Consider the following 27,613-nt stretch of genomic DNA (forward strand, 5'->3'; position numbering starts at 1 on the left):
GAAAGTAAGTTGTAGGTCGACGGCGTTTCGTTTATTTTATACTTCGAGCAACGTGTCGTTTGTTTTCAAGGCCTGATAGACGTTCAGAAAACAGTCGATCAGATGACAAACTACAGATCTGGAGCAAACCTTACGGAGATGGCTTGATGTTTGCAGACATTATAAGAAAACTGTGGAACACAGACACTCACAGAAACAGCTTCCCTCAAGGAAATCTCACAGGGGACTCGACATCAAGGAGTCATCGAGTCTCACGCTAGTGTTGATACAATCAGACTTCACATCCAAACCAACACTCAACTTTTATCATTCAGAGAAACAAGAAAGAAAACTGAAAACTCAATCAAAAAGAGAAACATCTTTAGCAATAAAGACTTCCTGTTGGTGGTTCCATAAAAACCTTCCACATCCACAGACATTTTTTCATATAGTGGGAAAAATGTCTTTCAAACTACAACAAAATAAAGATATTCTAAGAACCCAAAACTTTGTTTAAAATGTTCTGTGGGGAAGCAAAAAAGGTTCCGTGTCATCGCTGTGAAGAACCCTTCCCTCTTAAAAGTAAAGATGCTTAAAAGGTTGTTCACAGCGATGCCAAAGAAGAAGCATTTTTGGTCCCACGAAGAACCACTCAGTCAGAGAATCATCTCTTTCTTACCTTTTCAAGAACCTTTTTTCGCCACAAAGAACCTTTTGTGAAACAGTAAGGTTCTTCGGATGATAAAGGTTCTTTATGGAACCATTTCGACAAAAAAGGTCCTTCAAAGAACCTTTTGAAGCACCTTTATTTTGTAGTGTTTTTAGCATTTTTAAGAGTGCAAAGACAACCTCACTAGTGTTAGAAAGCAGACTTCACTAGTTAGTGTTCGTGGTGTGTATAAATCAGCCGCACTATGAGCAGTACTGATCAGAGTTTTTTAAGCGTATTTCATTGGATTTCATGCTTTAACACAGCAGTCACTTCTTCATACCGATCATTCTCTAGCGGAACGACTCGTGTCTTTTATGGAAACAGACTAAAAAGAGAGCAAATTTACTCCCAAGAAGCATTGAAACAGACATTGATACTAGTACATGTACCACATAAAGTACTGTTAAAAATATACTTAACCTTTACGTTGTTGCTCCGTTTATAACCTCAAACAGTTTATTTACACTTCACAGTCTGGAAAACTGTTCTTTTGTCCTTCATCTCTAACTGACCCTGAAACAATCTCAACGCTCATTTATCTCCACACAGAAACAATTCACAGAGTTTTTCAACACTAACCTCCAGCCATGGACGAGGTCATGTACATGAAATAGATTTTAATGGATAATTCATAAGTTCAGTTTCAACACACCTCAACTCAACATCAGTTCAAAACCTCATCAGTCTCTGTGGATCCATGAACAAAACTAGCGTTTCTCCACAAACCAACCCGTGTTAGCTGAGAGAAAAGCACCAAATACAGAACATGAGGATCAAGTTGACTTTAAAAGGCAAAGTCTGTGGAGAACAACACTCCATCACAACCTTCAGTCTCTAGCAACACATTAAAGTCTAGCTATAAAACACCCAGACATACAGCCAAGACCCTTTCACAACTTCTGCAAGAACATAAACCATCAGAGTGTCAAACAACTTTTTTTCTCCAAATGTCACCGTTAGAGGCTAGGAAATCTAAAATAACACCACATTAATAGCAATAATATTGCATGAGCAAAAAAACACGTTTAAAAATGCTGGGATGTTTCAACTCACGGTTGGGTCAAATATGGGCAAACCCAACCAACCTAGAAAATGTTGATATTTGACACAACCATGGGTTGAAAAAGAACCCAGCAAAGACAAGCACCAAACACATGATCAATAAGTGTGTGTGTAGACTTATCAGAATGTTTGTATTCTTTGATTATTTCACAGAACAAATGTCATGAAATGTACAGTTTCTGTGTTTAGAAAATGCCTTGATACAGTTTGTTGATTGAACGTGTCACCAACCTTACAAACTAAAACAGTCGTTTTTCAGTCAGGAGTTAACAGATGCTCTGCCCAAGCCATCTAACATGCGTCATATAAGATGGATAGTCATTACAGGACCGAAGTGCATTTTCAGATTTTAACTGAAGATTATTAGGGCACACACATTTTAAAAAGAGAATGACCAACATTGATCAACGATTTACAATAAACGCTGCAATATTTCATGAAAAAATAGGCATTGTCATTTTTTATTTCATTGGGACTTTAAATGACTGAATTACTCATTCTACATAATATTAGATTAGATTCAACTTTATTGTCATTGCACATGTACAAGTACAAGTACAAGGCAACGAAATGTGACCTCTGCATTTAACCCATCCAGATTCACAGCAAGTGGTGACCACACGTACCCCCGGAGCAGTGGGCAGCTATCACTGCAGCGCCCGGGGAGCAAGTAGGGGTCAGGTGCCTTGCTCAAGGGCTCCTCAGTCGTTACCCGCCGGCCCTGAGGATCCAACCGGCAACCTTCTGGTCACGAGTCCCACTCTCTAACCATTAGGCCACGACTGCCCCCTTAAAAATAAAAATGCTTAGAATGTTTTTGGCAGCAATGCCATCAATGAATCATTTTTAAAAACCTTTCAGTCAAAGATAAAAAGACATTTAGATGCTCTGGTTGCTATGACACTGAATATCAGCCAAAATTGTAATGTTATTATAGTCTCATTTCATAGATAGTTTAAATCAACATATATGAATATTGTGGTAGTCCAGGGATATCAACGGATACTTACCTGGATGCTCAGATGATGTAGACAGACAGACATCCGGCGGTACAAGAAGCGCTGATTGGTGGGTGCTGCATTTGTCCCGCCCCTCCTGCACTGTGATTGGACCACTGCACAGAAAGTGACATTGATGAGAGCGGAGTTTTACCCAGTTCAACATTTGTCACTTTTCTGCAACCCCCCCCCAAAAAGACACACCCAATGCTCAGCATAATTATTTACCAAGTAAATAAATAAAATAAAGATATTTATCAACAATTTTTTTGCTGATTTTTTAAAAGATTTTTTTCCCATTTCAGTACCATTGTATAAATACATCTCAGGGAAAATGTGTTTGTCTACTAAGAAAATTATGTTCCAGTGCAAAAACGTTTTGATTGTTGCATAAACAAGTAGTATTTTCAAGGTTAAACTGATGTTTATTTTGGTTCACTCAGAATAACTCATTTGTATTGAAATGCTAATTTCCAAATAAATGTCAGTGCATTAGAGTCGCTACGTTAAATGCATTGTACACACCGAAATGAAGCACTAACTTATTAGCACTTTCTTTTGCAGAAGAAACAGTGCAGCGCCACAATAGATGCGTGAGGGTCGCCGTGGGTGGCCACCTGTTTAAAATGAATTAGGAAATCGATACGTCACTTGGATCGTCCCCTCCTCCGTCCTCATCTATAGAGCTCCACTCAACTGCATGAGACACTTTTACCTCTCCACTAAACTCTCCCACCCGTCCGTCTCATAAACTAAACCTCAGACTAACAAATCTATTGTGTCTGACCGAACTGGCTGCTATCCCACAATGCTCCTCTGTTCAGCGGCCGTTCACATAACGAGCCGAGAGAGAGAGAGAGAGAGAGAGAGAGAGAGAGAGAGAGGGAGAGAGTGAGAGAGAGAGAGAGAGAGAGAGAGAGAGAGAGAGAGAGAGAGAGAGAGAGAGAGAGAGAGAGAGAGAGAGAGAGAGAGAGAGAGAGAGAGAGAGAGAGAGAGAGAGAGAGAGAGAGAGAGAGAGAGAGAGAGAGAGAGAGAGAGAGAGAGAGAGAGAGAGAGAGAGAGAGAGAGAGAGAGAGAGAGAGAGAGAGAGAGAGAGAGAGAGAGAGAGAGAGAGAGAGAGAGAGAGAGAGAGAGAGAGAGAGAGAGAGAGAGAGAGAGAGAGAGAGAGAGAGAGAGAGAGAGAGAGAGAGAGAGAGAGAGAGAGAGACGAGAGAGAGAGAGAGAGAGAGAGAGAGAGAGAGAGAGAGAGAGAGAGAGAGAGAGAGAGAGAGAGAGAGAGAGAGAGAGAGAGAGAGAGAGAGAGAGAGAGAGAGAGAGAGAGAGAGAGAGAGAGAGAGAGAGAGAGAGAGAGAGAGAGAGAGAGAGAGAGAGAGAGAGAGAGAGAGAGAGAGGAGAGAGAGAGAGAGAGAGAGAGAGAGAGAGAGAGAGAGAGAGAGAGAGAGAGAGAGAGAGAGAGAGAGAGAGAGAGAGAGAGAGAGAGAGAGAGAGAGAGAGAGAGAGAGAGAGAGAGAGAGAGAGAGAGAGAGAGAGAGAGAGAGAGAGAGAGCAGAGAGAGAGAGAGAGAGAGAGAGAGAGAGAGAGAGAGAGAGAGAGAGAGAGAGAGAGAGAGAGAGAGAGAGAGAGAGAGAGAGAGAGAGAGAGAGAGAGAGAGAGAGAGAGAGAGAGAGAGAGAGAGAGAGAGAAGAGAGAGAGGAGAGAGAGAGAGAGAGAGAGAGAGAGAGAGAGAGAGAGAGAGAGAGAGAGAGAGAGAGAGAGAGAGAGAGAGAGAGAGAGAGAGAGGAGAGAGAGAGAGAGAGAGAGAGAGAGAGAGAGAGAGAGAGAGAGAGAGAGAGAGAGAGAGAGAGAGAGAGAGAGAGAGAAGAGAGAGAGAGAGAGAGAGAGAGAGAGAGAGAGAGAGAGAGAGAGAGAGAGAGAGAGAGAGAGAGAGAGAGAGAGAGAGAGAGAGAGAGAGAGAGAGAGAGAGAGAGAGAGAGAGAGAGAGAGAGAGAGAGAGAGAGAGGAGAGAGAGAGAGAGAGAGAGAGAGAGAGAGAGAGAGAGAGAGAGAGAGAGAGAGAGAGAGAGAGAGAGAGAGAGAGAGAGAGAGAGAGAGAGAGAGAGAGAGAGAGAGAGAGAGAGAGAGAGAGAGAGAGAGAGAGAGAGAGAGAGAGAGAGAGAGAGAGAGAGAGAGAGAGAGAGAGAGAGAGAGAGAGAGAGAGAGAGAGAGAGAGAGAGAGAGAGAGAGAGAGAGAGAGAGAGAGAGAGAGAGAGAGACGAAAGAGAGAGAGAGAGAGAGAGAGAGAGAGAGAGAGAGAGAGAGAGAGAGAGAGAGAGAGAGAGAGAGAGAGAGAGAGAGAGAGAGAGAGAGAGAGAGAGAGAGAGAGAGAGAGAGAGAGAGAGAGAGAGAGAGAGAGAGAGAGAGAGAGAGAGAGAGAGAGAGAGAGAGAGAGAGAGAGAGAGAGAGAGAGAGAAGGAGAGAGAGAGAGAGAGAGAGAGAGAGAGAGAGAGAGAGAGAGAGAGAGAGAGAGAGAGAGAGAGAGAGAGAGAGAGAGAGAGAGAGAGAGAGAGAGAGAGAGAGAGAGAGAGAGAGAGAGAGAGAGAGAGAGAGAGAGAGAGAGAGAGAGAGAGAGAGAGAGAGAGAGAGAGAGAGAGAGAGAGAGAGAGCAGAGAGAGAGAGAGAGAGAGAGAGAGAGAGAGAGAGAGAGAGAGAGAGAGAGAGAGAGAGAGAGAGAGAGAGAGAGAGAGAGAGAGAGAGAGAGAGAGAGAGAGAGAGAGAGAGAGAGAGAGAGAGAGAGGGAGAGAGAGAGAGAAGGAAGAGCAGAGCAGAGGAAAGTCCCCAGAGACAAACACAACACTGCTCAGAGATTTCTCTTTCACAGCTCATGAGATTTAATGAGAGTCATTGTGTGACTTTAAAATATGACATTTGTCTGTTTCTCCTAGAAATGAAAATAAACTAATTTCATTTATTTCATTAAAAGTACAGATGTGTGAAATGAACGTGGATAGAAAATCTCTCTAACTCACTCTGCAGACAAGAAGAAATCATTCTGTTTCATCTAAACGAAGAGATATTACTGAGATCTCAATTATGATTTCATTTCTGTCGGTGCACAAAGAGTAAGAACAACAGGCGATGGAGAGAGAATCAGTGCTGAGTGAGTTTGGAGAAACTACGTTATTTTCAGGTCACACAGGATAAAATGGACCCCTGAGACTCTCCATATTATTTTCACACGCAGGAAAGGGGTTAAATCATTCAATGCAAAGTACATCTCATTATCAGCTGTGTACAAATGATAACTCTGAAAATAAAGCGGCGTGAAGAAATGACACGTCAAGACCTCAGGCTCTGTTCTGCATATATTCTGCTTATCATGTATAATACAACAGTATGTAAAACAGTACGCAGTATGACAAACATTTCACATAACAGTATGCTACATTGTCATCACGTGATCTCATAGCAATATCTCACACCTTTCATCATGTTGCGTTTGGATTTTTGCTTTATAATGTTCAAATGAGTACTTATATAAATAAAAAGACTTGTGGTTCGTTTATCACGATTGAAATGCAAGCTCATTTTGAATGCATTGCATTGTGGGATACAGTTTTCACACTGCACATTTTGGCAGGAGTTGCAGGTCATCCGTGTAAGCCGCAGCACTCAACACAGAATTTTCATGTCACCAAAATACAAATGTAAGACCAACAGTGTGGCACTGCGTCATTCTGAACAAACCCCTGATTTGTGTCCGATCCACACGTGTGAAACACATCCTGAACACAACACACGTGTGGATGTGAAAGTCATATTACAATTGTTTCCTTATATCATTCCTTATATTTCATATTTCAATCAATCATTCCTTATATTTCATATTTCAATCAATCATTCCTTATATTTCTTACTCAAGACACACTTTGGTTAGCTAAGCTAAAACCTCGACATTCTCAAGTAAACCAAATTTGACAAAAAAAAGTTACGTAATACACGTTTACAAAATTGCTTGTCTATGCAAAACAATGTCAAAAGTAAAAAAGCGAAAGGTCCGTTAAAGGGATAGTTCACCCAAAAATTAAATTCGGTCATCATTTATTCTCCCTCGTGTCTTTTAAAGGTGTAGTCTTTCTTCAGTGGAACGCAAAAGAAGATATTTTGAGAAATGTCTCAGTGGTTTTGTGTTCATACGATGAAAGTCGATGGAGTTCAGTGTTGTTTGGTTATCGACGTTCTTCAAAATATCTTCTTTTGTGTTCTTCAGAAGAAAGAAACTTATACAGGTTTGACATGACACGAGGATGAATACAGTAAATGATGAAAAATCTTCTTTTGGGTGATGTGTCCCTTTAAATATAAAGAGAAATCCAAAGACTCTTGAGAAGCAGTTAAAGTGTGACTGCTGGTGTCGTGACTTCATTGTAATCTCATTAACAAACTGATGTTTCATGCATTTAAGAGAAGCAGGACTGAAAATAACTCTCAACTAGTCGCACTTAAACAGTGTTGGGTTAAAGGAACACTGCGCATGACAGTTCATCCGGTGCGTGCACATGATAAAAACACCTCTTTCTCTACACCGCTTTAAGTGATCCTAGTTCAGCGACGTTTATCCCGAGGATTTGTGTCGCTGGATTGTGTATTACGCTCACAGTTTAATATCTGCAAAGCTCAGTGTCTTATAATACCAGCCCAGATGAAACACTTCATATTTAAAGTGTAAAAAGAAATCAAGAAAAATAAATATTTCGGCAACTAACACAGATACAAATGTGACATTTATCTGACACCCGTCCATTTTACACAAATTTGAAGTGCATGAATCGTTTTTAAGAAACATAACACACATAGTTTTGGTGCTCAATTCCTATTTAGACTTAGTTTGTTCCACTGTGAAAACTTGGCATTTCTCAGTGTGGATGTGAGCCGTGGCGATACAATCAAACCTCACATCAGGTTTCAATGTACACAAGTTTTTGAGTTAGGTGGATGTTTCACTCTCAAGAAGCCTTGTTTTTCCTTTCTGTGTCGGCCCATTCTCCACATGAAAAAATACTGTATTTATTTACTATAGTAAAATGTAGTATATTAAAGTACTACATTTGAATGTATACTATAGTGTTCTGTACGATTAACTGTAGTTAATTAATAGACTATAGTAAATACGGTAGTATACTGTAATATTAACTATGGTAAGGTTTAAAACACTAGGAATGAAAAAAAATCTTTTTTAATAAATACTAAGTATACGACAGTAATTTTCATAGATATTTTCTCCTTCGAAACTTATTTAAAACGTTAATTTGTTTAAAATTACGATGTCAACGAGTGTTTTTGGTGTGAAATTTCTCTATTCCAACTTTTTATTCAGTTTTCAAGCTGCCAAACAACACAAGAGGGTTCGATAGAATTCCCAAGGTCAGACTTTCAGCCTACAGACTGAAAAAGATTCTTGGCCGGGTAACCTTCCTCCGTGTCGTAACTCTGCGGACAAGGCTTCGCACATGTCAATTTATATTAGTGTGATATTGAAATGAGGACATTTATTAACATCTGATCACCTGTTCAATGGGACTACTGGTATACGGATGTTTCATGAAGCACGTGAAAGCTGTCGTAACCAAGATGAATTCTGCGCTCAAAACTTCACGTTTCAAAGTTTATTTGATAAAAGAGGTCCTCACATTGTCCCAACGCTTGTAATGTAATTTGTCTCGACTAATCAGTAAAAGAATGAAAGTACAAGCGCTCTGTCAGACTGAGACTCCTCCAGATGGACTCCATATCACACGCTATGAATTATTTATATATGCAAATCAAGAACTTCAACATGCACACACACATGAACTCTCCCCCAACAACACACCCCTTCTGTTTTCCTGTTCATTTACAACTCATTTTTTCACTAATGTCGTCAACAGTTCATGTTTTGACTGCTGCGAAGTCGTCGGCGTGGACGGGAATGTTGGTCATAATGTCTTTTGTAAAGTGACAAATGATATCAGCCCACCACAAGATCTCGGTTTCAGGCGGACGCGATCATCTTCCTCTGTGTGTGTTCGCTTCACCGACCGCAACAAATGATCCTGGAGTGAGGACACGCAGAAGTCTGATGCTGCTGATAAAAGACACACACATCTGACTTCACAAATCAATCTGATCAACTTCAGACCACACAAGCGCGGAGTGTTTGGGTTCACGATAAAAACCAAGTACTTTCAACAGATGGCAGACACACAGAGAACATGTAAACCTGACTAAACATTAACCGCTCAGCGTCTGAACGTGGGACTTCATGTTTGAGTTTCCCATGTGTAAAACGTAGAATAGTTACACGTGAGAATGTCAACTTTCAGATGTTTAAATACTTCCGTCTTTCTCTGTGCGAGTAAACTTAGTTTAACTTAACACCGAGTTGACATAATTCACATGAAGTCACGGTTTCAAAGCATCGCTCTGTTTGTTTGATCTATTTAACATGCAAATGTCTGCCTCAACCAATTGAGCGGGTTTGGGTGGAACTATTTGTTTGCTGAACCAATGCAAGACGAGGCGATGCGGTTGAGAAGCCGACACAATCTCATGGCAATGTTTTCCTTTTTAAACCGAAGCTAATTCGTACATTTTATATCATCTGCTTTCTCCATATTTTTGTTCAAATGACTTACATACTGCACATAGAAATTCAGCCACATCGTAAAATGGTTGGGAATTGCACAGAGAAACACGTTTGGTCGCTATTTGAACAAATCTGTGATTTCAGAGGCGCAGGAATGAAACGCTGCGATCGAACACAAATGACACATTGCAGTTTGAAGAAAAGAACGTAGCGCTTTAATAATTCATATCAAGTTCTTTACAAATGTTCACTGTGTACAGCAGTCATTCGCATTAACACAAGCCCTTACACTTCTGAGATATGATCTTTCATCTCTTCATACAGAGATCAGATTATCATACTTAGAATTGAAAAACGTCGTCAGCTTCCAGTAAACCTGCCAAAAATATTAAACAAGGCATGAAATCATCACATTATCACGTGACGATCTCAAACATCGCATCATTTCGCCCGCGTTACTGTGAACAAACAAACAAGAATTTGCATAAAGAACATAAACCTTCTGTTCATCAACCGTTAAGATTTACTGAGGCTGAATTGTGTTTGTGAATTGTTTTATGATCAAATTCTCATTGCTGTAATGCAGACAGATGTTGATTTGTAATTCTCGTTTTCATTACCGTTACATGCTTTAAAAACACGATTTATGATTTATTTACGTTTTTTCTTGTGCATTAGAGTAATAAGAATTTGAGAAGAAAACATGCATTAGAGTCGCTGTCCTGTGGACCCGTGACTGCACGGGAGAGAAGATCTTTGCATTTCTATTGTTTCCTACAGAATCTATAGAATAACAGAGCAGTTTATTTGCAGTAGTTACCTCAACTAGTCGTGAACCATGAATCCAGTTCAACTAACATGTTAAGTGTGTTAGTTTACAAAAAAAACGATTTATTGGTGTGCCAAACGAATCAAATTCATTGTGTGTGTGTGTGTGTGTGTGTGTGTCAGTCTCTCGCCCGTGGCGGCTGGTAGTACTGTTGAGTGGGTCGAGGGCGGCGAGAATGTCCGTCTCCTCCTCGTCGAAATTCTAGAGAACTCTCATAATAAACATCTTCATCTTCCTGCAGATCAGTTAGCAGGATGTTACTAATACGGCAAATACAGTTTCACATCACACACAAAACACACACACACACACACACAAAACATGATTTCTTAACATTTCAAGTGTTGTGAATTTAAAATGATCAGTACAAATACACATAAGCCCCCATGAATTGTGTCATTATACTGTATCTAATATAATTATAATCCTTAAAGGGACAGTTCACCCAAAAATGAAAATACTTTCATCGTTTACTCACCTTTATGTCATTCCAAACCTGTCTGACTTTCTTTCTTCTGCAGAACACAAAAGAAGATTGTTTAATGAACGTTGGAAACCAAACAACACTGAACCCCACCGACTTTCATCGTATGAACACAAAACCCCAGAGACATTTCTCAAAATATCTTCTTTTGTGTTCCACAGAAGAAAGACTCACATACAGATTTACAACCAGATGAGAGAGAATAAATGATGACAGAATTTTTGGGTGAACTATCCCTTTAAGTACACTACATAAACACTAAGTGACCTGTCTGGAGACCCGTTACACATTCCTTTTGATCTTTTCCAGTAATAAGCTACTTTTAAACAGAACCTTGTTAAACATTTATCTTGCCCAACCACAAATTGAATGTAGTAAGCTGTTGTGTAAATAATACTGTTTCAAACTACAGGAGACTCAGTCACAGCTAGAAGAAAGTGAGATAGTGTTTGTTACTCACCCATACGTCCTCATGTAGAGGTCTGATGTTGTGAAGCAGAACCTCCTCACAGTTGCCATAGTCACTGAACACAACCACAGCTGTAGAGCCGGAGGGGTGGACCGCGTCGATCCTCGCCCGATAAAACTACAGCAAGCACACAATTCCTATCAATTATTGATCTGATGACCACCTCAAAATCCGATTATTCAAGTTGACTCTTATTTTAGAAAGGGTTTGAAACTTTCGTGTTTTATTTCACACGTGAAAGCGGTCATATATCATAACCTAAAGTTTTAAAGTGTCTTGAAAAAAGAAACCTGAAATGAAGGCTATTTACTGACCTTGTTATCTTCCCAGTAAAGCGCTAAGCACTGGTCGCCAGCCCTCCAGTTCGCATGACTGTTCGTGTCCGCCGGATCTCTCGGACCTTTGATCGGACCGGATCTTTTCTTGGGGGTGGAGTTATGCGTGTTGCTCTGTTTTGGGCCTGTGGACTGTGCTTTGATTGGACCGCTCCGTTTATGTTCCGTAACACCGTTGGCGAGGTGGACGCCTCCTTTGAACTGACCCGATCCCCCATCATCTGTACAGTCTTTTTTCACAGCTGTGCCGCCCGATGCATCTTGGGTACGATCAAAGTAGCCCGAACTGGGCCGGCCTTTCTTTCTGGTGTTGGGCTCATATCTACCTCTGGGGTCTGAGGCCGGCGCAGCAGAATTTGAGAACTTGGGTCCATTTGTTTGCTTCTTTTTAAAGGACGGAGCATCGGATCTTCCCGGGCCGTCCTGCTCTCTCCATCCACCGTTACGAGATTCCTGCTGGAATCCCTTTGAGGCCTGATGGACGCTTCCAGAGGGACCCTGCTGTTCCCTGCACCGTCCTGAGGAGTTTATATGTGAACCTTTAGCATCTCGACTGTCGTTTCTCCATTGTTCGGCCCCTCGTCTTTCTGTCCTCTCTCCATCTCTTTCTTTCTGTGGTCCAGAGAGGGCGGAAGACGGTGCCGGACTGGGTTTAGTAAAGTCTCTGTCTTTTTGGAAGCGTGGAGGTCTGTCGTTCCTCTGCGAGCGTCCTTCATTCCGTGGAGGTTGTTGTCTGGAATGAGGGGCGTCTCTGAACATCTGATCAGATGTGTACGTGAAGCTCATCTTAGCTTGATGGTCGTGTTGTGATGGCTGGTTCTTGGACTCTAGAGGAAGAAAAGGACAAAACTCTTAGGATTATTGCCAATTATCAATTTTCTCATTTTTTTAACTTCACTGGGTATCAATATTATATATTTATGGGTGACCAAGCACTCGAATAAATATCACATTAAATCCACTGCAATATTCATAATGTTGTAATTTTACATCTTCAGCAATATAATCTAAATATAATGTGAACATGGATATTTTTCTAAGCCCTAGTTAAAGCACAGACACTTATGTGTGTTGTGTGAAACTGGAGCATGCGTTTGATTCATCCTGGCGTGCAGCGCTGGAGAAGAATTACAAGAGAAACATCAAAAGGTAAAACGTGAAATGACTGGTGTGGTGAGCTTCCTGGAGGACTAAACGACTCATGAAAAGCCAAACTCACAGACGTCATGGCACACTTCACCAGAATCAGAATACTGAATATGAAAAGATTTGCGCTGGAAAACACATATTGGCTCTGTCTGTTTTCTCCTCTAGCCATATGTCAGACAGAGCTTAGCGGCCTGAGAGAGATTTATCTAAAGCTGACTAATAGAACGCTCTTCATTTGGGCCCGGCCATCTGTTTAACTGCGGTTCTGAAGCCCGCTGACAATTCAACGTGAGACGAGATTAAATACACTACCCGTACAGAAATGTACTGATACCTGGATTCATGCTTTTGTAACTGGAATAGAAAGAGAGCTTTATTGTTTTTCGAGGTGCAATTGATGTGTATTGATGTGAGACTGCACACACTGTGGAATGATGATTAAATGACCTCAAAGGGTCATTTGTTTGGTAAAACAGTGCAGGTAAAATCTCATTCATTTTACCGTCAATAGAAAATGTTCCCATCTTTGACTCGAGGAAGTCGAACAGTGTGCTGGGCGCTGATGGTCTTCCTCCAGCCTCCTCATCCTCACCCTGTCTCGAGCGTCCGCGTCCACGACCTTTTCCTGGCACAAATCACTCATGTCAGATTGAAAAATCGGTAACACTTTACAGTAAGGTGCTATTTGTTAACAATTAGTTAATGCATTAGCTAAAATGAATGAACAATGAACGATACTAATATAGAATTTATTAATGTTAGCTCATGTTAATTTCAGTATTTACTGATACATTATTAAAATCAAACGCACCGTGAATTAACATGAACGACTGTATTGACGTGAACTAACATCAGCAGGGTTAAATAAATACTGAAGAACTAAATTGTTAATTGTAAGTTAATGCATCTAATAATGTTAACTAACAGCACCTTATTGTAAAGTGTTACCGAAAAATATAATTAACAACAAACATTTTGGTGCAGAACATAAAATATTGATGATTTTACTCGTCTCTAACGAACATAAATCATTTTAGAACATTTTGTGCAGAGTAGATAAAACCAACAAACAAATAAGTAAATAAATAAAAAACTCAAAAGTGTGAATTTTGGCACATGTAGGGTGAGAAGAGGTTTATTATTTAGAAAATGTGCGTCGCTCTTGGCGCACAAATTAATTGCGGCTAATTAGTGGCTAATTCATATGAATTTGAATCACATATTTATTAAAGAGGAATAATGAAGCTCCACCCCTAAACATAATCATCACTGGCACAGATCCTACTAAAACAATGATGTGATGGCATGAGTCCACACAAATTTCATACAAAATGCGTTTTAAAAAACTGTTGACTATGTAAAACCGTAAATGAAACTGTTTAAAAGCTCACCTCGAGCAGGTGGACGGCTCTGCTCCGTCTGAGCCGTCTTGAGCTGGTTAGTTGCGGTGAGAAGAGAGTTGAGCGCCACCTCCACATCATTATTATTGTCCAGCAGGGCCTGTCTGGCCGCTTCTCGGTTAAAACCCATTTCCATGATGTCTCCGAGAGCTCGCTCATCGACCTTCACAAAACAAGACACGTCTGATGATCAACTTCACATGTGCATCACAATCATTATTATTCAATCAAACATTATTATTGTGAATGTCAGTCATCAGCCGATCGTTTATCCACAGAAGGCTTACGAAAGCTTTTCTACTGGCATTACAGAGAAACAATCTCACGTAAGAAGAAATTCTCAGAGACCTGAGATGATGTTTTGCAGAAACTGGACTAAAACAATTATGAACCAACAGAGAAACTTTCAGCATCAGTGAGGTCAGACGCTGGGTGACGTCTGACTGGCAGTCCACCGTCCAATTCACCTTAAATGTGTTCAGCTTTAGAACGTACTTTTGAGCATTCACTGTGCTAATGTACGAGATGCTGGAACAAAACACTGATAACAAGCAGAAATGTCATTTGGATTCTGGCAAACGTACAAATGTGTGTGTTTACTCCATCTGGACGTTCTCACGCTGTTTACTGCATTAAAGGGACAGTTCACCCAAAAATTCAGCCAAGACGTTTGCAAAACACCAGTGTGTGTCATCATGTTTGCTTCCTACCAAATCCCTGTAAACTCCTTCCGATTTGCTCTCCGTCCACGGCTTCTCTTGCTCATCTCTCTTCCTCTGATAAACATCTCGGTTCTTATAGGTGTAACCAGGATTGGCGAGATTTCCACCGGCGTTCCCTCCGCCACCAAACGTACGAGCCTGTCCAGACACCAAACAACAACATGAGTCCACAAAAAACTAAAGCTGATGCTGAAATGATACATTTGTACATTTCTAAGCACAGCCTGAAAATCAAAGATTGAAGAACATCAAGTTCACAGATGACCTGAGGACCGGTTACAAGAATCAACTCTCTCAATCAATAGAACTTATTAAAAGGTTGAACTTTAATTGCAGGGGATGAAAAATCATATTAATTCGAAATAAAATGTTGAAGTTGATTCTGTATCACGGGAAACCAAAATGTAAGTCTTGTATATGTATGCGCGAGTTATTTCTCGTTCCTTCTCACAGACGACATACATGAAATGACTGTAAACTCCGAAGGAAACCCCTCCTGTAAATGTTGATCAGATTCTCAGTGTGGGTGGGCTAGTCTTTCACATCATCTTTACACCTAATTTACTTAGTTTTTCACGATGAAATGACACGTGTGGACAAACCTCTTTACTCTTGGCCACCTCCGCGATGGCTGCCGTTCTCTGTTTGGCAAACTCATCGTTGTCTTCGGTGGTTTTGGTGGCGTTGGTGGTCTGAAGGGTTTTCCGCTGGTCTAGAGCTCTGCTGTCCACCTGCTCTTTATGAGCACACTTCTGATGGGAAATGACATCACAACATATATACCAGTGAGATTCCTGAATGAACCCGGGTCGCCCGCACATAAACATTGAACATGTTAAGGCATGTGCACAAATCCTGTTTGAAGAAAAGTATCACAGAGTCATGTCTTTACCTGTCCTAACGGAACAAAAGGAGGTGGTCCCCCCTCAGCGCTGACGTTCCTCCGGTTGTGTTTGTTGAGACTCTTTTGTGATAAAATAGAACATCTCATTAGCGAAGACGTTCGCTTTTGCTCTTCAACACAAACAACTGACACCAGAATAAAAATATTCAAGTCAATTTTATTTATATAGCAATGTCGAATTGTTTCATGGCAGCTTTACAGGAAGATAATGATAGAATACAGTAAAGTACATGGTGTGGAAAGAATAAGACCATTCTAATAAAGCAATGTTCATAGAATTAACAGAAACCTGAGCTAATCTAATATCAGCGGTCTCCCGGTGAGCAAGCTAACACGACCCAGTGGCGAGGAACCAAAACTCCAAAGATGAATACAGTGAGGGAAATAAGTATTTGATCCCCTGCTGATTTTGTAAGTTTGCCTACTTACAAACAAATGAAGGGTCTATAATTTTTATGGTGGGTTTATTTTAACTGATAGACACAGAATATTAAAAAAAATCAGGGGAAAAAAATGTTATATAAAGGTTATAAATTGATTTGCATTTCAGTCAGTGAAATAAGTATTTGATCCCCAAGCAAAACATAACTTTGTACTTTGTGGAGAAACCCTTGTTGGCAAGCACAGAGGTCAGACATTTCTGATAGTTAGTCACCAGGTTTGCACATGTGTCCGGATACATTTAGTCCACTCCTCTGTCAATCTTTAAGGTTTCTTGGCTGTCGCTCAGCAAATTGGAGTTTTCGCCTCCTTCACAGAGGTTCTATAGGACTAGGGTCTAGAGACTGGCTAGGACATTTAATGTGCTTCTCCTTAAGCCACTATTTGGTTGTCTTGGCAATATGTTTTGCGTCTTTGTCATGTTAAAGGCTCATCCATGACCCATCTTCAGTGACCTAGTTAAGGGGAGGAGGTTCTCGTCCAAGATTTTACGGTACACTGGCCCGTCCCTCAGCCCCTCAATGCGGTGAAGTCATCCTGTATACCTGTAGCAGAGAAAAAGCCCTAAAGCAGAATGTTTCCAACACTGTGCTTCTCTGTAGACATGATGTTCTTGGGCTCATAGTCAGCATTTCTCTCCCTCCAAACACAGGAGTCCATTTTGGTCTCACAGCAGTGCCAGCACTTTCGCCAAAGCCTTTTCTGAATCATTTTGATGTTCATTGTCAAACTTAAGACGAGCCAGGCGGGCCTTCTTGGGCAGGAGGACCTTGCGGGTGCTTCAGGATTTCAGTGTACTGTGGCATAGCGTGTTACCAATGTGTTACCAATGTTTTGCTTGCTAACTGTGTTCCCAACTGTCTTGAAATCATTAACAGGCTTCTTCCGTGTAGTTCTGGGCTGATCTTTAACCTTTCTCATGATCATCTTTACCCCATTGGGGAAATATTGCAGGGAGCTCCAGAACAAGGGCATTTGATAGTTATTTTGTATATCTTCTATTTCCAAATAATCACACCAACAGTTGTCTCCTTCTCACCAAGCTTCTGTCTGTAGCCTATTCAAGGTTTGTGCAGGTCTCCAATCTTGTCGCTGACATCCTTTAAAACCTATTTGGTCTGGACCATGGTGTTGGAGAGGTTGAACTGGAAGATACAGATTCTGTTGGCAGGCATCTTTTATATACATAACAAGCTGATTTAGGAGTACTTTCTTAAAGTGACAGGACTAATCTGTGGTCCATATAGGCACATAACCAATCTGTGGAGCCAGAATTCTTGCTAGTTGGTAGGGGATCAAATACTTATTTCACTGACTGAAATGCAAATCAATTTATAACCTTTATATAACATTTTTTTCCCCTGATTTTTTTAAATATTCTGTGTCTATCAGTTAAAATAAACCCACCATAAAAATTATAGACCCTTCATTTGTTTGTAAGTAGGCAAACTTACAAAATCAGCAGGGGATCAAATACTTATTTCCCTCACTGTAAATGGAGAAAAGACCTCGGGAGAAACCAGACTCAGCCGGGAGGGCCAGTTCTCCTCTGACGTGTCACAGCTGCACTCAGTCACTTTGATTAAAAGTAAATGTTTTTGATTAGTGAGGAGAGCTTATTAGTTCTAAATAAAACTGTCTTCGAGCTATCTGGTGTTCTGATTATTATTAAACATCATAAATCATATAAACCATCTGTTGCAGATCTGCCATCCCTGCTCAAACATAACAGATGAAGAATGACAGATGGATACAGAGTCAGTGACTTCACTGAATGTTCATCTTTAAGAAAGTCAGATTCTGCACTTTTCTATCACTTTAACATTACAGGTGTAGTTCAGGAGTAAAATCGTCTTATTCCGTTTTTCACGACCATCGTTCAACCTCTCGCTGACCTTCAAATTTCAACAGGCGGTATCTTTGAGACTTCACTAAATGACCTCTGTGATGATTGGCTAAGCTCTTTGCGTGTGGACTGAGTAACAATAACGCTGAGCTCTTAAAAGTCTTTGATGTGTAAATGTGTAAATGTTTCTGGGAGTTTGGTGTGTTGAACATGAAAGTATGTCACTGCGCATCAAACGTTTTCATGATACGACTCCTTTTTGAAAGATGTACAGATAATATTCTACATATCTAATGAAGTGTAAAGGAAAACAGGCACCTCACCCTCTGCAACTCCCATTTCTCAATCATGTGATCCACCTCGCCTCCAAGAACGGCAATCTTGGAATCGTCCAACAGCAGGATTCCGTTCTTAACCTGGACGTTTCCCAGAAGCTTCACTTTGGTTCCAGGCGGAGTGTTCAGACTGAAAGTGAAGCAGAAATCAGATCAATGTCAATTAAAAAAATGAAAGGGGAAAAATGACCTGTTGACAGCTTTCATGCGATTCACACATAATGAGGTATTTTGTCCTCATTTGGTGCCTGTGATGACTTTCCCAAAAGTGGCAAGAGACTCAGCATGTTCTCATAATTGCACTTCTCCGCTGCGGTTGCTTCTATTTCCCGGCTGTCAATCTGCACCCAGCTTCAGAAAGTGCGGGGCATTCGCTGTAAACTGGGATTAAGAACCGCCTGTATGACTTTAATTAAAGATTAAAGAGGAGGAATGGATCGAGCGAGCAGAGGTGTAAAGAGTACCTGAAAACCATACTTAAGTAAAAGTACAGATACCTTGCAGTGAAAATTACTCCATTACAAGTTACAAGTCACCAATTCCAAAACAACTTCAGTAAAAGTCTTTGAGTATCTGATTTTAACAGTACTTGAGTATTTTACTCATACTGAATGTAGGCTCAAAGCAGCACTAGTCCTCAACACTTAAGAGACACTTCAGTGAAAAACTAGAAACAGTTGATTTGTGAGGTGAGCAATCGCATTATTTTCTTAAATCATAATAAGACTGAACACCTCAAAATTGCAACAAATCATGGTCGACACCATAACCTACGTCATTACAAACACCCTAAGTCTCATTTAAGCTCAAGTGCTCATAAGTAAACTAAACTCATTCAAAAAGGTCTCTTCAATATAACGGATAAATAAAGTAATGTTAAGTAAAATCAAAAAGTCAAAGCCTTTTTGCACTGGACATGCTGGTTTGGGCTTCATTGCCAGCTTCAGTCATGTCCTCATTTCTCATACACTGTTAGCCCTTACCTGCCATTTCTACAGTAATATATTGGCAACACTGTTGCCAGCTAGTTACTGTAGGTGTTTTACAGTAAACTACTGCAATGGCTGTTTGAAGTTACATTATTTAAGAATCTATTAATGCACTTAAGTCACACAGTCTTAGATGAACATGTGTAAATATCAGATGAACACAATAAATCTGTCAAGATTTCACCAGAGGAGAATTAAACACAAACATCAATAACATCTTCACATATTACAGACACCACTTTCACTTTATTTCTGTCATCTGTGTAAGATCTTATTGAGATTTAACTCTAGTTCATAGTGGTTCAATTATGTTTTAAGTCACCATTATGGCGATCAGTGTTTGCTTTGGTTGGACTCTTTGACTTTCTTGTAGCTTTAAAATGTACACTTATACAATAACACGGAAAGGGACTTTACAGGAACCGCAACTTTATGTTTGCTTAGTAACTGAAGATACATCTGAAAGAATTCAATCATTAAATAATAATAATATAGCATTTAAGATTTATTAAGATATGTTTGGTAAAGTGATTACATGTTATAATGGAAAGATCTCTGTCAGAAAATCTTTCTTTGCAATTGAGACACAGTTAGACACTTGACATACAAACCTCATCAATGGTGACAAACAATCATGAATGAGTTTTGTACTATGTACCCAGCATGCATTGCAGCATGAAGCTGTTCAGTTGATTGTCACCATTGTTGAGATTCATATGTGAATTGTTCATTTCTCTGTGTCCGACTCATTCTATAGGTTAATATTTTGTCTATATAGTGTGAGAGCACTTTTGAAAATTGAAATACTATACATTCTTTTTACTGGTTTACATCACTTCATGGCAATAGTCCCACCATATGGTCAAATTTTGAGCAAACATGTTTAGAGCACATTTAGGAAGAGTTAGTTTTAAAAATAAGAGCTTTTGTAGATGTGTGACCTACAGTAACTAGCTGGCAACAGTGTTGCCAATATATTACTGTAGAAATAGCGGGTAAGGGCTAACCTGTATAAACCGCCAGCGATTGACATCTACCTGATACTGCACTCATATTCATATAAAGAAGCCATGTTGACAAGTTTTTGTAAGTTATGGCAAAATCCACAAGATTGTAGTACCTTCATGCCCTGTAAATGGCAATATTAATTATAAGATAGTGTGCATGCAAAATGTAATGTGTAATTGCATTAGTCATTACAAATGTAGTGGAGTAAAGAGTACATATACTTGTTCAAAAATGTAGTAAGTAGAGAGTAAAAGTTGCTAATATCTTTAATACTCAGTACAACTACAAAGTAGCCAAAAAGATACTTAAGTAAAGTAACTAAGTACATTTACTCCAATACTTTACACCACTGCCAAGATCATAGATGGAGCCTCAACTTCATGGAAGCAGAAATAACTTAGAGGCTGTTATCGCCATTCCTGCATAGTAATGCACTTTTTTAGTACTAAAAGCCTTAAATATGAGAAAATTGCTGCTCACAAATCACACACTACACATCACACACACAAACACACACCACACACACACACATCACACACACATCACACACACACACACACACAATCACCACACACACACACACACACATCACACACAATCACCACACACACACACACACACACACACACAAACACACACACACACACACACGCACAGGCTTTGGTTGACTATCCCCTGGGGACAGTCCATAGGCGTAATGTTTTTTATACTGTACAAACTGTATATTCTATACCCTATCCCTAACCCTAAAGATCATAGAACACTTTTTGCATTTTTAGATTTGTAAAAAATATTGTTCTGTACAATTTATTAGCTTTTTTGCCCATGAGGACCTCAATTTTGGTCCCCACGGTGACACGAGTCCCCATGTGTTGGTGTGTATTCAGGTTTAGGTCCCCACCGGGATATACAAACATGAACACACACACACACGCACGCACGCGCACACACACACACACACACAGAGAACAGACACTGATCAAGTCTCACTTTCTCAAGCCTCTCATTACAGACGTCTTGGGACTTTGACAGGATTCACGGCGCCACTGTGTGATGTGAACACGGCAAACTTTGCTTTTATTCGACAGCTTAAAAGATAAAGGCACTGATACGAAAACTAAAGCCGTCAAAAACACCGTCTAATCCAGAAGCTCCTATTACTGATCTGTACAGTTTCTGCTCTGACATCCATCTTTTATTTAAAGGTGTCTTTACCAACCAAAATAAAATCAATATCAATATAAATCATGTCGTTTCACATTGTCTGAAGAAAACAAACGTTAATACAGTTTCTGTGGAGTTGCTAGGGTGTTAGAAGAGCTCCACCATAATGAATATTTACCACAGTTTTAATGGTATAATGGCTTTTTACCTCTTATATTGGACCTGGAACTTCTCTTCAAAATCAAATTAGAGTAAAAAGTTCTGAAAAAATGACTTCTCAATATAAGCCGTGTGGGTAAATATAATTATTAAAGGTGTTTAAAGCATTAGAAACGTCAGATTTCGTGTGATTGAATGAAGTTGAAATGAACAGTGGACAGTTTCATTCTGTAAGATCAATGACAGGGATGGATGGAGAGAGAGAGAGAGAGACCGCTGGAATAAAAGGGGCTCTGTTCTTCAAACAGCGCGGCAGCGCGACAACACAAACTCCACCTGTATCCGCTGGCCGATCGCCACGACGACGGCTGATGCCCAACCAGAGCAGTAACGGAGACGAGGGATTGGTGGGGTTACAGCCAATCGGGTGGTCTCAGACTGGGGTTAAAGGAAGGGGAGTAAGAGAAGAGAGCAGAACAGGTCACTTGGGTTTGAGTTTGAGCTGAGAGAAAAGCTTTACAAGACCACAGCGTGTCCGATTTCCACCTGAGAGCACAACATCAAGCAGACAAACACTTATTGTGTTACTCCCTCTAAAACATCAATCATTGTGTTACAATACTTTCACACGACGCTCACTCTATACCAGTTTTCCTATTTATTGAATTAAAAAAACTTTGCTTTTTATTTATTGAGAAGTTTTTTCCAGTATTGTTTAACTAACACCGTGTCTACACCGGACGCGACATGACAACCTGCTTGTTCTTAATGGGTTTGTTGTGCCGCGCCGCATCCGGGGTGGACAAAACTTTAAATATCTTTTGTCGCGTTGGCACCGGTTGCATCCGGTGTAAAGAGGCGTGGAAATGTGGCCGCAGTAACAGACCGGTGTGCATTCACGAACGTCTCAAAAGTTAACAGCAACAACAATGATTATAAGTTTATGCCGTGACCTGCACACTTTTAAGAATATAGCGTTTAGTCGATCGTGATGAATTCTTATTGCAACCTTTGTTGTAAGTGCTGCTGTGTAATCTGTTTAATAATTATATGATTTGTTTAATAATTAATTGTTCATGATTTGCTAATCAATCTATTCATGATTTCACGATTTGTCTATTTCATTTAATGCACTCATGATACGAATATTAATATGTTAAAATCACATGTTTTGTTATGTTGTTTACTTTAAATGCATGACGCGACAGTGTGTTGCATTGAGCGGAAGTGACGAACTTAAGAGTTGGCGCTATGGACTGAGGAAGAGCGGATGCCTCGTGAGGCTCTGCTAATATTGACGGTATAAGATTATTATTGCTACCTAAACAACAGACTAAAGATCTCTTTCACAACAAGCAGCCAACGAGATATTTGTTATGTATATTCAATGTGCTCAATGTGTCATTTTGTATTTTGTCTGTTTGTATGATGTTGTACTATCGGCAGATGCATTTATGTGTTCATTGCAGTTCTTACGGCGTAAATGCATAACGAAAAGACGCTACAAAGGAAAGGAATAAACGCCCGTTCAAAAGAACTACCTGTGTTCTGTGGTGTTGGGAAAGAGCTACATTTGTAAACACGACAGCTTAATTCTTAGATCAGGCGGACCGTTAAAGAACGCGATACGCACGTCTCCCAGAAATCCTGTGAAATGCAACCAATCGGATGACAACTTCAAACGTGCTCAAGTGTTTCCAGAAAAGTGTGCCTTCTGCATCAGACATTTAGCCAACGGTTAGTGGCCGTTATGTCTGAGGCTGAGACGAAGAAATCACAAACATGGAGATGTTTGTGGAAAAAAACAAAGTCAGTTTAATGTCTATTGTGATGATAAAGTGTTATAAAGGCGTCCTCAAGTCCCATTTGTCATAACAAAATCCATGTCTCCTAGTTTATATTAAAAAATGCTCATGTTTATTATTTTATGCATAATTATTAGCACAACTAAACACATTTAATGAGGTTTTGTATAAGAAAATAGGGATGTGAAAGAAATGAGAATATTTCCAGACATGTAAAGCCGGCTTGTCACCAGGTCTGATTCTTAGCATTACGGGTTATAAGTGCACATTCATTTATTTTAATTCACAATTTTAACTTGGCAGATCAACATCTTAACAATTCAAAATGTTATTATAAATGTATTAAGCTGAAAAGTTATTTTTGCGCTTGTAAATGCAGTATTACCGTTACAAGAGCCACTGTGTGTGTCAAGACTTTTATCTATGCTATTAAAGTCCCCGTGAACCGGAAGTTTCGATCATTTTTACTTCCGTATTCTGATGCATTTCCGAGTGATATGGAATTTCTTATGAGAAAAATAGTTGCTTTCGTCTTTCTCTGTGATTTGATTTTGCATTTTGAAATGGAACTGGCAGCAGACTGACAGTTGAAGGGTAGGAGTTAACGGATGCTCCGCCCAAGCCATCTAACACACGTCATTTAAGATGGTGCATTAAGAAGTGCATTTTTAGATTTTAACTAAAGATTATGATTTTAGTAAAGAGAATGACCCACACATTGATAATTTATTTACAATAAACGCTGCAATATTTCATGCAAAAAAATTGGCATTGTCATTTTGAATTTCACTGGGACTTTAAAATAATTTCTAAAGCCATCTAACAAGCGGCTCAAATGCTCATTTAAAATAAAAACACTGCAGTAAAGCATAAATCAAGGCGACGCATTCTTGGTGTGAATGAAATCTTCACATATTTTGTGCAATAAAACACTGCTTTCCGCATTTCATTGTGACATTGATGAGTGAAAGAGTAAATGAAAAGAAGAAACATGACCCTGGAATCAGACACGGCACTCCTCGACCCTGAAGCACTTCTAGAGCATTTCAGAGCCAATGCCACAGTAAAACCCTTTCATGTGCCTCTCCACTACATCACACCGTCCTTTAGTCTGTCTCAAGACAATTACAGGAGCTCTCATTACATTAAGACTTATGATGAATCAAACCCAGACAATCTGGACCACTTCACTGTGTCTGACAAGCCAAGACATTATTTCAGTCGCAAGAACTGAGCTACAAAAATACATCAAAATCAAATAAATCGAATCTGTGCAGTATTTACTATAATCCTGATCTCTTTCATTAAAAACACAACTGTATTCATTTAGTTCTATGTATGAAATCCATGTTCTGCAACGATGGGTCACACACCTGATTTTGGAGAGCTGTTTAAACTCAAGGCCGGCGCAGGTGACGTGGCCGTCCGTCATCTGGACACGAAGCAATCTGGGTGCCGCCTGAGACTCCTCGTGATCTTTAGGAGCTGAAACATTACGAATCTTCTGCACCTGAAGAACACAGGGACCCTCCAGCTGGGACAGAGCGAGACACAGTTACCAGACCGAGCAATCATCTTCTGGTTTTACAAGGATTTAGCTTTATGGACACATAAAAAAGCCGGAGCTGCACCTGTTTCTCGGCAGATATGCACAGTATGAGCAGAAGAATGTGAACAGACCCTTCTCTGTATGAGCGGTTTGGCTATTCTTATCTCACATTTGTTGTGGGCTTTGTGCAGGACAGTCAGGTTGTCCCACAGCATACCTGAATGTGTGCACATGGGCATTCTCATGGCAGAACAGACACGAGTTCCTCCCCAAACCGTTAAATAGCAAGCACACGGTGCTCTTAAACATCACTGTTGGGCGTAGCATTCTGATTTGTTCTGACTGAAATAGCCAAACCTGTTCAATCGAGGGGCGTCCTCATTCTTTTGTAGCTTCCAATAAAGAACATGAGGCAAGGTTTGGTAAATAACACAAATTAATGGTTCATTCGCAACATGAACTCTGATGTGCTTCCATTGCAGTCGTATTAGAATTTCTTTCACGCTAGCGTCACCTTGTGGCCGTCAACCGCAAGTGCATACACTGGGTGTACTAATTCCCTGCAGTTTGAGGACTATGTGGTGATGGATTTGCAGTGTCCACATGAATGCCTTACCTTCTCTACCCGGCCGCTGTTGATGTCCGCAGGCAGGAAACTCTTTCCTATGGGTCTCAGATCACTCTGTGGATTATATAAAGCCTTATTATGAGCACTGCGTTCATCAAGGTGTGCCAGCTTCTGTGTAGAGCCAACACCCATGACACAAGACAGAAAGGCCAAAGAAAGGTCAACATGAAACTTGGAATGTTCTGGGTTCTGTTAAACAAACATGCTTACACAGCAAGCATTATAATGGGGCAAGGCACAATACCAGAGTAAACATTCAAGTACACACAAAAACTCATGTTAACATAAGACCAGTGTGACAAACTCATTTCTTTTGTATAATGGGAGTATAAGAAAAGAGACACCGGTGAAACCCACTATAAATTCAGCTGCCTACAACATCATGAAAAGTACATAACACAATAATCTTCTGTGTTTTTACATTTCTGCTTTTGAAGTCTCCAGAATGTTTTGCCCTACAGACTTCTATTGTAAAAGGCAAATGTTGTTCGACAGACCCCTGAACATTCCTTTAACGGCCCCAAAGACAAACTTACATTTAGAGCTACTTGGATGATATGAGCAGGTGATGCTTTCTCAGTGTCTGAAGAACTCTTACACTCCTCGATTCCTTCATCTGTCAGGTACCTGAGAATACATTGACATTTTACGTTTAGGCGCTTTAACCCACAGTGACCTACAAAAAATCAGGTGATAAGAGAATCGTCATATTTAATCCCATAATTTCTGAACCACGTGCCACAGCAATACCAGGGTTTGTCCACATGGCATTTTCAACATACGATACACATACCATTGTACATGGCTATTTAATGCAGACTTTTTATTCGCATTAATGGGTTTAAGGTTTATGAAGAAAAGTGTATATCTGAGCCAGTGTTCATTGTACTGTAAATATTTCAGCATAAATCTTAAATTTTACAGACATCATTCATTGTTTTTCATGCTATTTATTTAACATCAAATAAGTCACAATAATTAACACAAAAGAGTTTGAGATCATCAACTTTCCAAGCTATCCATCAAAACACATGACATTACAAACTCAACTATATAACTTTAAAGAACACTCAACACTTCATCATAAACTCATTTAGGCTGAATTCAACATGTGGCTTATGTAAACATGGGGCAGTCTTGACAGATTCCCTCTAAACTGTCAGAAACTTGAACAGCTGATGTAGAAAAAATGAACTGTAACACAAACAACAACATTACAATGAAATATTTCAATAACTTTATATATAATAATGGTGTGCTATTCATTTAGCCGCCAACTGCAACCAACACGTTAAAATCCACAACAAGCACAAACTTTTAAAATGACACAAAATGTGCGCGGTTGCTTAAACTGGAGGGGGGAATAATTTTAAAAAACGACATCTTTTATTATGTGATGAAGTAAACTGATGTAAACATTAGCTAGCATGACTAGCATGCTAACAGCAGACAGTGTGCCGTCAGTGCGCGTGAATGACTCACCAGCCCTCATGAACGAGCGCTGAGCGCAGGTCACACATCTTCACGTGTACTGATGAAGGATCATATAAATCACTGTGTCAGATATCGCATCGTGTATCGTTCACGCGTTTATTCCCGCACGGTTAGCCGATACTGCTTCTGCTACTGCTGACACAAAGACCGATGACGTGCGGCGCAAACTTCTGACACGTCACAGGTCGAAATTTGCTGACGTAGAACTCGAAAATCACAATTCATTTTTTTTTGTAACGAGTTTTTGGCATTTTCATTTTTCTAATTAATATATATATATATATTATGGAAATTATGAGTCGTATGTGTAAATTCGACTATCCTACACATACAAGTAGTATTAACGTTACACGAAGATATGAAAACTAGAGTAGTAAATAATACATAAGACTAGTCTTACCAGTTACTCATATTTAAATTAAGGATCAAATATTGTCTGTTTACAAAGCTTATTACTTAAGAGTAATACAGCCGTGGAAAAAATTAAGAGACCATTCCAAATGTTCAATTGAAGTGTATTTTTGCCTGTTCTTGTTGAATTTCAACTAAATC

General features: G+C 39.9%; 1 protein-coding gene across 6 annotated transcripts; it reads right to left on the reverse strand.

Annotated features, from left to right (window-relative positions):
- Positions 1–2,239: 2,239 nt before the first annotated feature.
- tdrd3 (tudor domain containing 3) lies at positions 2,240–27,223 on the reverse strand. 6 transcript variants are annotated; one of them, XM_057361503.1, is made up of 14 exons: positions 27,050–27,223; positions 26,104–26,194; positions 25,556–25,621; positions 24,764–24,924; positions 18,254–18,395; positions 15,632–15,703; positions 15,342–15,491; positions 14,728–14,877; positions 14,009–14,180; positions 13,120–13,242; positions 11,448–12,295; positions 11,125–11,250; positions 2,764–2,867; positions 2,240–2,542 (listed from the first exon to the last, which is right to left on the reverse strand). In XM_057361503.1, the coding sequence occupies exons 1-13, from the start codon at positions 27,085–27,087 to the stop codon at positions 2,772–2,774; spliced, it is 2,235 nt and encodes a 744-aa protein (XP_057217486.1). In that variant the 5' UTR covers positions 27,088–27,223; the 3' UTR covers positions 2,240–2,542; positions 2,764–2,771. The 6 variants fall into 6 exon arrangements, with proteins under 6 accessions (XP_057217486.1, XP_057217484.1, XP_057217483.1 ...); XM_057361505.1 differs by lacking the exons at positions 2,240–2,542; positions 2,764–2,867 and adding exons at positions 10,298–10,440; positions 10,659–10,695; XM_057361504.1 differs by lacking the exons at positions 2,240–2,542; positions 2,764–2,867 and adding exons at positions 10,303–10,415; positions 10,659–10,695.
- Between the last annotated feature and the right edge of the window lie 390 nt (positions 27,224–27,613).

This window comes from Triplophysa rosa, linkage group LG20, assembly GCF_024868665.1.
Source record: "Triplophysa rosa linkage group LG20, Trosa_1v2, whole genome shotgun sequence".
Taxonomy (NCBI): Eukaryota; Metazoa; Chordata; class Actinopteri; order Cypriniformes; family Nemacheilidae; genus Triplophysa; species Triplophysa rosa.

What these genes read in the sequence shown, in the direction of transcription:
- tdrd3 (XM_057361500.1), bottom strand. Translation starts at nt 27,087, where the DNA reads ATGTGTGACCTGCGCTCAGCGCTCGTTCATGAGGGCTG. An exon ending in AGAAATGGGAGTTGCAGAGG is followed by an intron (nt 15,704 to 18,253) that starts GTGAGGTGCCTG and finishes TTATCACAAAAG; the next exon opens with AGTCTCAACAAACACAACCG. An exon ending in GAGCCGTCCACCTGCTCGAG is followed by an intron (nt 13,243 to 14,008) that starts GTGAGCTTTTAA and finishes GATTTGTGCCAG; the next exon opens with GAAAAGGTCGTGGACGCGGA.